Source organism: Wyeomyia smithii, chromosome 2 (genome assembly GCF_029784165.1).
Source record: "Wyeomyia smithii strain HCP4-BCI-WySm-NY-G18 chromosome 2, ASM2978416v1, whole genome shotgun sequence".
In the NCBI taxonomy this organism is placed as follows: domain Eukaryota; kingdom Metazoa; phylum Arthropoda; class Insecta; order Diptera; family Culicidae; genus Wyeomyia; species Wyeomyia smithii.
The window spans coordinates 265173240-265183586 of NC_073695.1; the positions used below are offsets into that span (position 1 = coordinate 265173240).

The 10347-nt window shown below is 40.7% G+C and overlaps 2 protein-coding genes across 2 annotated transcripts; both read right to left on the minus strand.

The window, feature by feature from the left end:
• On the minus strand, positions 1-9091 carry LOC129722559 (lipoyltransferase 1, mitochondrial). Its single transcript, XM_055676127.1, has 5 exons — positions 8428-9091; positions 6662-6769; positions 1788-1891; positions 1473-1734; positions 1-1413 (listed from the first exon to the last, which is right to left on the minus strand). The coding sequence occupies exons 1-5, from the start codon at positions 9037-9039 to the stop codon at positions 1252-1254; spliced, it is 1248 nt and encodes a 415-aa protein (XP_055532102.1). The 5' UTR covers positions 9040-9091; the 3' UTR covers positions 1-1251.
• Positions 9092-9515: 424 nt separating this feature from the next.
• LOC129722560 (uncharacterized) lies at positions 9516-9689 on the minus strand. The gene has a single exon (XM_055676128.1). It carries the CDS (start codon positions 9687-9689, stop codon positions 9516-9518), a length of 174 nt encoding a protein of 57 aa, XP_055532103.1.
• Positions 9690-10347: the final 658 nt, after the last annotated feature.

Genomic DNA, 10347 nt, shown 5'->3' on the forward strand with positions numbered 1-10347 from the left:
TTTCCTAATTTTTGCTTTTAATATGTCGTCTTCTATCCTGCTTGTTATTGTCACAATTCATCACACGAATCCATCAGCAGAGCGCTTAACAGTTATCTAATTTGGTAAAGTGTTATAATCACTCTACAGTATATGTGCGATGTTCGGTAAAATAAAAGGCATCCTTTTTCGGCAACGGGTATAATATTCTTCAGTTTAGTACTCAGATTCAGCTACTCATGATTAAAAAGTCTAAGTCTAAATATAAGCATACGTTTGCAAAATGGTTAATAAGCTTTTTTTTTTCAACCTACATCAACTGTCAGTGAATAAAAAATCGCGAAAGCAGTGTTAAAATTGTGATGTTTTTTTTGTAACTGGGTTAGCAAATATTGTACTCAGACTGGAAAATTAATAAGTTGTTTGTTAACTAATAGCTCACAGAATAAGAAAACAAAAACCCATCCTAAACGTAAATGATATGACTCGTATTCTTGATTAAGCTATTACACGTTTTCAAGAAGTAGAAAAACTGATTGAAAAGTACGACATAGCTAACAAGTAGAAGGCTTGTAAGTAAACACAACGAAAAGAAACTTATCAGCAATCAAAAAGAATGAAATATACATCTTGCGGTATTGTTATTATAAACTATGAAATTAATTGATTAAGCTAACTTCAAACGATACTAAGCTAAACCCAACGGGCGATGATTTCCAACTTTTTTGTTTTTTTTTTGCGAATTAAATTAGCTCGCGGGGGCGTGGAATCGACTCCTGCTGGTTTACACTTATAGTACGAAAACGCTCTAGAGTTAGACAGAAAATTTTGAACAAATTTTCATTCCATCTGGCTAGGATACATTCTAATAATTTTGGTATCAGTCTTTTGTTGTTAAAAAATCAATTTGGTTCGACGGCGGTGACTAACTGTGTGTAATTAGTATTTCACCTTGCCGGTCCGACTTGTTTCGACAGATGTTTATACGTTTCGCAGCACGTTTTGCTTTGAAACAACAAAGGGAATCAATTACGAGCGACAAACAGAAAGGGAAAAACAAACGGCCACTAGAGCAAACGTAAAACGTCGCAAATGTTTGCGCTAATTCTAATCTACATTTCTGATGAGTAAGAGGGTGCGCCACGCCACAGTGCCTGCTATCGAATTACGTCTGCGAATGCAGCGGGCAATAGCGTAGCGCTTTCCACCACAGGCACTGTGGCAGCAGCCGAAGACGGAGGTCGTTTCGGTTCACTTTTCCCGGCTAGGATCTCATAAACCCATTGCGTGTTTCATGCTTTCAGCACTGGCTCCCTTCATTGCTTCCAGGATGCCGTTGAAGCAATCCTCCATGTACGGCTTACCAACCAGATTCGAAACGACGGGAATCGGTTCCTGTCCCGGAATTAGGAGGTTGATTTCGTGGATGCGACCCTGTAAATACAATGACAGTGATTAAAATTTTATTCTGGATTGTTGTTAATGGGACATACCTTTTCGACTTCCACTTTAACTTTCATCTCATGAGACTGGCTGTCGCTGGCCTGATCTGACTTCAGTTGAATGCTCTTCTGTACAGCAAACTTGGGCGTCTTGCCGAAGCGCCAGTCCCAGGAGGCGAAATTCTCGCGCAATTCGTTCAGACCGGGGAACCACTTTTCCGAAGGGTTGATCAACTGGAAGCCAAGCTGTTTCATCAACAGGTCACGGCCTCCGTCCGTTAGCTGGGTGGCCGGGGTGCGTAGGAACTCGTACCTAAAGGGAAGTAATAATTAAAACTGATAAGGCTGTACAAATGGATGGCTTACCCGATGGCTGATAAGAGTGCCTGCATGTTGACCGTATGGTTCACGTCGACCAAATTTTTAATCGGCGATGGCACGGACGCGGTGGCCTTGCTGATGATTTCGGCCTGCAAATGTGAAGAAGAGGTAATTTATAGATTAGAAAGTGTTTGCAAAGCGGGGGGCAAAAGCAATCTTCAACGTGGTCTCTTCAGTATGTCATCGCGAATATTACATATCGTACAAAACCAGTCAAGATCTATGACGAACGCGGCGTTTCGGAAACCAATACGACCAGAGTTCAACATTTCGAAGAAATTGCGCATTTTCCGAGCAATGTCCGCTGACTGTCAAGCGTAAGCCTAACCACAAGCATCATTATTCTCGTCGTTCGTCGTTGGGATTCCATTCTAGTAAACAGTAATGGGTCCAACCGAGTCAGAAACGAAAATAAACACATCAACGACAATCGTATAGATAAACCAGCTGCGAGACACGCGTTCAACGAGTGCACCAAATTGGAGCAAACGGTGACAAACGGCACGCAGATAAGAGTGGCCCCGCTCTTTTCGTCCCACAGTCATCCGTCGTTCGCACTGATCAAGATGTCAATCAGCCTAAGGTACAAAAATACAGTAACGATCTTCTTCCCAAGCGCGGTATCTAGATACCACAAAGCCCGGCCTGGGGTCGAACCGGTTTGGTGATCCCAAAAACGGGACTAAAACTCTGCGCACACTTCAAAACTCGGTCAGTGTAAAGTCAAAATTTATCTGGTTCATTCCTTCTAGTAATTTTCCACGCCCTCCACTGACTGTCTTATCAAACTGATATCGGAGAACAAAGACAAATTGTGTCCAAATTGCATGGCGACCGGAATAAATAAAAACATGTTTTTGCCTTTCTCCTAGAAAGGTATAGCAATCACTTGCAAAACCGAAAGTATAAAAGTGCTCCAAAGGGCCGAATGGCATATATCACTCGACTCAGCTCGACGAGCTGAGCATTTTCTGTGTGTGTGTATGTGCAGATTTTTATTCTAACTCACTTTTCTCATAGATGGCTGAATAGATTTTCATGAAATTAATTGCAAATGAAAGGTCTTGTTGCCCCATAAGACCCTATTGAATTTTATTGTAATCGGATTTTTAGTTTAGAGGTTATGTTTAAAAAAGTGAAAATCATTAAACATCAATATCTCAGAAACTACACAACCGATTTGAACAAAATTGGTCTCAAAAGAACGTGCTACCTGGAAAACCCTTAAGTTTTGAATTTCATAAAGATTGAACTTGTGGTTCAAAAGTTATGAAAAGAAACGTGTTCTGAAGACTGTTCAATCTCACTCATGTTTCTCAGAGATGGCTGCACCAATTTTCATAAAATCAGTGTCAAATGGAAGGTCTAATTGCCCCATAAGACCCTATTGATTTGTTTTGCAATCGGACTATTACTTTGCCTGTTGAGTTTAAAAATGTGAAATCCAGCTATGAAAAGGAACATATTCCGAAGACTACTTGGACTCACTCACTTTTCTCCGAGATGGCTGAACCGATTTTCCCTAAATTAGTGTCAAATGAGAGGTCTAGCTGCCTCATAACACCTTATTGAATTTAACTATAATCGGACTGTAACTTTGTCTGTAATGTGTCGAAATATGAAAATCACGAAACTTCATTATCTCAGAAACTACACAACCGATTTGATCAATATTATCAATATTATTATCAGATGAGCAGGCTAAAGGTTAACTGATGAATTATGATTGAACACGTGGTTTCAAAGTTTGGCTACCCTACACGTTCCCATTTTATTTGATTATAATCGAACTTAAGCAACCGTTATGTATTGAATTGTTAATAAAACAACGAAAGTCTACCATCTCAAAGATTACATGACTTATTTGAACATAACTAGTGTCATACGAACGAGTCATCTCTCGAACTTACAAATAACAAACTTCATAACAATTTGATATGTGACTCAAAAGTTATGGAAAGAGAAGGAAAGACTATTTTAAACTATACCTGCTTTGATCGATATATGTGGCCTCAACATAATTTAAATGTGGTATCGTACTATTTGAACGTTCCAAATTTATTGATTCCTTGCGATGTGTTCAAAGTCTGCAAATGCACGACGAATCGGCCATAGGATATGATCAAAGTCAAATAACAAATCGTTTGAAATGATTGGTTTTATCGAAATGACAACATCTTCGACTTTTGGCTTCAGTACATCGCCTTATTCATTCATTTATTTATTATTTTAACTAGGTTTTAACCATGGGTTGGTCATTCGCCTCGAACGTACATCGCCTTAATTCTGAATACATTCATATTGGGTGGTATTCGGTCATTTTCAGCAGATTTTCTGGCATCAATCTGATGCCGGAAATTCCCATATTGGGAGGTATTTGGTTATTTTGGTTGTTTTCCAGAAACTAAAACTGGTCGTCTTCAAATTCGAAATAGTGCCCAGGGTCAATGTTCGGTTTCTATGCATCATCACGTTTACGGAAATATCTATATTGAGTATTATTCGGTCATTTCCGACTGTTGCCTATAAGTTGCCATTTAGCAATTCAAAATGGTGCCTGAGGTCAATTGTTAGCTCCTTGCATCATTCTGGTTCCAGAGATACTCATATTGGACAGTATTCGTTTATTTTAGGCTGTTTTTCACAAACCGGTAGTCGCCATCTTGGATTTCAAAATGGTATTTAGGATACTGGTTAAAGAAAAACTCATATTGGGTGATATTTGGTCACTTTGGACTGTTTTTCAGAAGCCGAAAGTCGTCATTTTGGACATTAAAATTGCCTGTGAAATCAATTTCTGTCATCTGGGCGTAATTCTGGTTCCGAAAACAATCATATTGAATGTTAGTTGGTCATTTTCGGCTGTTTGCCAGACACCGGAAGTCACCATCTTAAAATTCAAGATTGTGTCTGTGATCAATTTTTAGCTTCTGTGCATCTTTCTGGTTCCAGAAATACTAATATTTAATGGGAATCGTCCATTTCAGGCTGTTTTCCAGAAACCGGAAGTTGCCATCTTACAATTCAAAATGTTGTCTGAAGTCGATTTGTGGCTCCAGTGCATCATTACGGTTCCGGAAATACCCATATTGGGTGGTATTTGGTCATTTGCCGCTGTTTTTCCGACACCGGAAGTCACCATTTTGGATTTCATAATGGCATTTGGAGACAATTTCTGGATTTTGAACGGCATACTGGTTAAAGAAAAACTCATATTGGGTGGTATTTGGTCATTTTCTGCTGTTTTCCGAAACCGGAAGTCGCCATCTTTGAATTTAAAATGCTATCTGTGGTCGATTTTAGCTCCTGTGTATTATTATAGATCCGGATATTATTATATTGGGTGGAAATCGGCCATTTTTGGCTGTTTTCCAGAAACCGGAAGTTGCCATCTTACAATCCAAAGTGTTATCTGAGGTCGATTATGGAACATATTTGTTACCACTAAAAACATTCACCTGCCAATATGGTCCCATTTAGTTGATTAGTTCGCGAGATGTGCAGAAATTTGTGAAGAAACATGTACTTCCAGAAGAGGGAGGGGCGTCAAACCATTATGGACATATTTGTTACTTCAATAAACATTCACATACCAAATTTGGTTGGTTCTTTCTTGATTGGTTCTTGAGCTGTGCGAAATTTGTGTTTCATTTTCATGGGATCCCTCCGTTATAGAAGAGGGAGTCGGGTTTCAAACCATTATGTACATATTTGTTACCACTAAAAACATTTACCTGCCAAATTTTGTTCCATTTGGTTGATTAGTTCTCGAGATGTGCACAATAGAGATGGTCGGGTTTCGGGTTTTCAAACCCGAAACCCGAACCCGACCCGTACCCGACGGGTTCGGGTCGGGTTCGGGTTTGAAAATTTTTGAAAGTGTCGGGTTCGGGTTTTGTGAAAAAAATATTTTCGGGTTCGGGTCGGGTTCGGGTTTGGAAATGTCGGGTTTGGGTATGAAAACCCGAAACCCGACTATAAAATCTATGAAATCTCGGGTTCGGGTCGAGTTCGGGTTTCACAATTTCGGGTTCGGGTCGGGTTCGGGTTTGAACGAAAAAAAAAGTTCCGCGTCAGGGTCGGGCTAGGGTTTCGACCGAAAAAAAATTCAGGTTCGGGTCGGGTACGGGTTTGAAAAACATCAAACCCGACCATCTCTAGTGCACAATATTGTGTTTCATCCAACTATTATGGACATATTAGTTACCCTTTAAAACATCCACATGCCAAATTCGGTTTCATTTGCTTGGTTTGTTCTTGAGTTGTGCAGAAATTTATGTTTCATTTATATGGGACCCCTCCCTTCCAGAAGAGGGAGCGGTCTCAAACTATCATAGGAACCTTTATCGGCACCAAAAACCCCCTATATACAAATTTTCACGTCGATCGGTTCGGTAGTTTTCGGGCCTATATGGATCAGACAGACAGACAGACTTGACTGCATTTTTATATGTAAAGATTACAACATCAATATTTTAGAACCTAAAGAGTGAATATACATTTATTGGATTGAAGCGTTCATGTAAATCTATTTTTACAAATAAAAAATTGAATGAGAAAGGCTGGGTCTGACCGCTAGGTGGATTAATTTAGGTTTGCATGTAGCTTATCAGTTCAAAACAGACCCATTGAATCTAATCCCACTTGAAAACCGACACAACTTTGTTTCAAATTACCGGTTCGGAACCCATCCAAACCGCAGTCAAAACAACGATTATTAAATAAGTGCTCTGGGTGGCCCTCAACTCTACTAGTCGAGCGTGTTTTCTTTCGGTACGTTCAGTAGACACTCTCAGCGATTGATGCAGTACAAATGGAAGATGGAACGGGACACGACATGCACGATGATTTGTACTCACATTGTCTTTAGTCAGCGATTCACCGAGATGCAGTTTGTTCGAATTCACCAGCAGTGTACAGTGGTGATAAGCGTTCGGTTGACCCAGTTTAGCAGCTGTTCCAGAAATCTAGAAGAAAATATTTTAGAGAAAAAAAAACAATTAAAATTGAAGGCTTTGATAGAAGATTGAAGAGTCTTATCAATAAATCTACTGGAAGAGACTCGTGCAAAAAGTCACGTTCATCATCAGAGCATTTTTCGCAAGCATCTATTACCAAGACACCAATCAAAGTAGCATTGAAAAATCCTAACATAAAGCTCGAGCTTTTGCTGTTGGCAATAAGTATCACCAACAACAAAAAAGAGAAATGGCAATACAGTCAGGTTTTTTACGCGGTTTTTTACGAGGTTTCTATTACGCGGATTTTTGAATTAACGCGGTTTTTTTACGCGGATTTTTGAATTAACGCGGTTTTTTTACGCGATACCGCGCTAATTCAAAAAATTTCTCGCGAATTTCCGAATTAACGTGGGTTTGGAACCAGAAACGTTTATGTGTTTATCTAGTAAAAGACTTAGTACAAAAAATACTCTGCGCCCACCGAAAGATCCGGAATGACCGTCAATGAGGACAATTTTAAATACTGGTTCTAGAGCGTCTCGGGTTTTTTCTAAAGCCCTTCTTGCTGGATTACTCTACGCGGATTTTGTAAAAAACGTGATTTTTTTACGCGGATTTTTTAATTAACGCGGTTTTTTTTAACGCGTTTTTTTTTACGAGGTACGTATCCCCCGCGTAAAAAAAAACCTGACTGTACTCCGTTGATTGTTTCGCTCCAAAAGCTTGAATGGACTTTGATCATTTCGTACAGATCGCCAAATTTACCGGCCGTCTGAATAATCGTCACGTGCTCGATGCGTGACTGGAAAACCGGTATCGACTCGTGGTCGTAAAGTCAACCTGTTAAAGTTGCTGAAACTGAAAATATTTGCTCGTTTGTATGTTTTTATTGCACCGTAAAGGTCGAAATCCGTGTGGAAAACTGTTGACCTTTAGAAATAAAAAAGGATGAACTATTGGACTGAAACAATTTCTAAAAATGTGTTCTATCTTCATTTTTTGAACATAACCACATATTATTTGTGTCAGAAATACGTTGTACATAACATTTTCCAATCTGCATTAATTTTGTTTTATTTTCTGAGAAAAAAATTGTAAGGCTATAATTTAGCAAAGTAGACAAGAATAAAGGTGTCTTATTAACTTAAAATAAATATTACGCAAGTATTGAAAATGAAATGATCAACTAAATAATAATGAATTGAGTTTCTTTTGATTTGATGCCATCTTTTATTATACATCATAGAAAAATATACTTCTAATGAGCATTTGACAAAAAATGTTCACGTTTCAGCGAAAGACAACAGAAAAAATATTATTTTCACGCTGAAACATACTAAAAGAAGAACAAAATCAGTTTCCCCACCCTACACGCACTCAGCATTTCAACGTCATTCCGATAGCCAAGTGGAAATTTCCATTCTCAACAAACAGCAAGCTTGCGGGGCAACGAGAAGCCTCGGTTTGTGGCTGCCTCTTAAGTCTAGCCCTTTCTCTTCCCCCTCAACAGCTATACACCCGTACTATAAGAAATACCAGTTCCTTTTTCTTCGATTACTCTTGCATTGCTGGTTGTGCAGCATTGAAGCACCCAAGCAGCATAAACCAGTTTTTTTTTTCTATGGTAAAGTTTAATAACCTCTAATCAGTTTCTGAACTCTTACCTTTTTGCCTAGCAGCGTAATATCGTCCCGGTCGGATATTTCGGCGCTGATGCCGAACTCACGGTACAGTGCACGGGTGATTAAATTCAAATTATACTTCCGGTCGTACCGGGCGCGCGGTGTAAAGAAAGTACAATTCAGATTGCCCAGATCGTGATAAACCGCGCCACCGCCGCTATTCCGGCGGGCAAGCTCAATTCCGTTCTGCGCCAGGGCGGACACATTTGTCTCGGCGAACGGATTCTGATGGCGACCCACCACCACCGTCGGTTTGTTGACCCACAGCATCAGAATGTGGTGATGGGCAAAGTCAAAGTTTCGATAGATCCAATCCTCCAGGGCAAGGTTGTCGAAGATGTCATTGGACTGCGATATAAAGACGGATTTTTTCACCTCGCTATCGGGAATCTTCTTCACGTCAGCTGTCGACAGCTGATGTTTGCTCTTGCCATCGCCGCCGCTGTTGTTGTTTGGATTCCGAACCGAACTGGTGGTGGTGATGGATCGTGCCAGCAGCGTTGTGTTGGTTGACGACGACGGCCCCGCTTGCATATACAGCTTGCAAAACGTGCGCCCGGCTGTGTTGAGGCGCTGCAGAATGAGGGCGGCCATCTTGGAAATCTTCCTTTTTTATTTTGGTCTCTTTGTCCTAAATATAATTTCACTTTTTTCCACTCTGTTCTTCGATTTTGCTGTTTACTGGACGCAAGGCAGCACACGTTGGGTTACAATTTCGCCGGAAATTGGTGCGGAATCACTCGAACACAGCTTGAACTTGACTTAGGTAGTGTCTAACGATTTCTAAAATTATATCACCCTTTGTATTTTTTTACTCTCCCCCGCTAGAGCTTGGCAGTAGTTTTTTTTTTGATAGCTTAAATGCGCAAATCCACAGAGAATAACTTCAGATCTTCTCACTTGCTCGCTTGACTAGTTCAGAATATAGGGGGCACGAAACGACAGTTTATTCTATTTTATTCACACACAAAAAAGTTGGCAATCTTCGAACCTTACTTATAGAAAAAAAATCCCAGTTGAGAGCTATTAATTAACGGTTATGACACTGCTGTCGGTAGATTTAGATCAATTTACTGGCACTTGGGATAGGTGGCTCCGACAGCGATCAAATCTGCTTCCGAATTGCTCATGGAGATCAGATACTCATGCAGGGCGATGGTCTGATGCAGCCACTTCCAGGTTTGGTGCAGGGAATTTATGCGGTATCTAATACCAACACAGTCGCGACTACAGTTAAAGGGCATTCCTTTCAATTACAAAACGTGGGATCAATTTAGAATCGGTACTGCACAGCTGAATCTGTGTACTGTTCTTTTCGGGAACAAACTTCCACTTTATTTCACTATCCGTTGTCAGCTCAGCACTTCGTAACTGTAACTGGGGCAATTAAATGATCAATGGTTCGAGGTCGCGTAATTGGACCGCAATCGTACTCCATACAAAGCTCCACCTCGTGTGACGTTCTGAATGCAACTGATTCCGAAGCTCCGTTCGGCTCCATTATTTATATATTTATTCCATCAGTGCTCTTGTTGTGTTACGCGTGTAGCACTGGGATGAACACAGCGAACGCGACGGACGCCAACCGAGAGCAACACATGAAACTCGCGCGCGCATCGGGGCAACCACCGCAGCGAGAACAGAACTTCTGGCGCTCGATAGTGGTGATAAGATACATCTCGCATCGCGCGCGCACACACACACTCACACAAGAGGACACGTTCATTCATTGTCTCGTTCGCATTTGCTTACGATATCAGCTGATGGCACGCTCGCATAGCGTGATGCACATGCTTTTGCTTCACCCCATAGGAGGATGAGGCCACGACCGATACCGTATAGAGAGCATGGTAACATAGTGGCCGAATTGACAGCGCGACACCGTGCTCGTGTTCTTTTGCG

Excerpts from the sequence above, each read along its gene's own strand:
- LOC129722559 (XM_055676127.1), bottom strand. The coding sequence starts at position 9,039 with ATGGCCGCCCTCATTCTGCAGCGCCTCAACACAGCCGGGCGCACGTTT. Across the intron at positions 6,770-8,427 it reads TTACGCTGCTAGGCAAAAAG|ATTTCTGGAACAGCTGCTAA; the intron begins GTAAGAGTTCAG and ends ATTTTCTTCTAG. Across the intron at positions 1,892-6,661 it reads AATCGCTGACTAAAGACAAT|GCCGAAATCATCAGCAAGGC; the intron begins GTGAGTACAAAT and ends TCACATTTGCAG.
- LOC129722560 (XM_055676128.1), bottom strand. The coding sequence starts at position 9,689 with ATGCCCTTTAACTGTAGTCGCGACTGTGTTGGTATTAGATACCGCATA.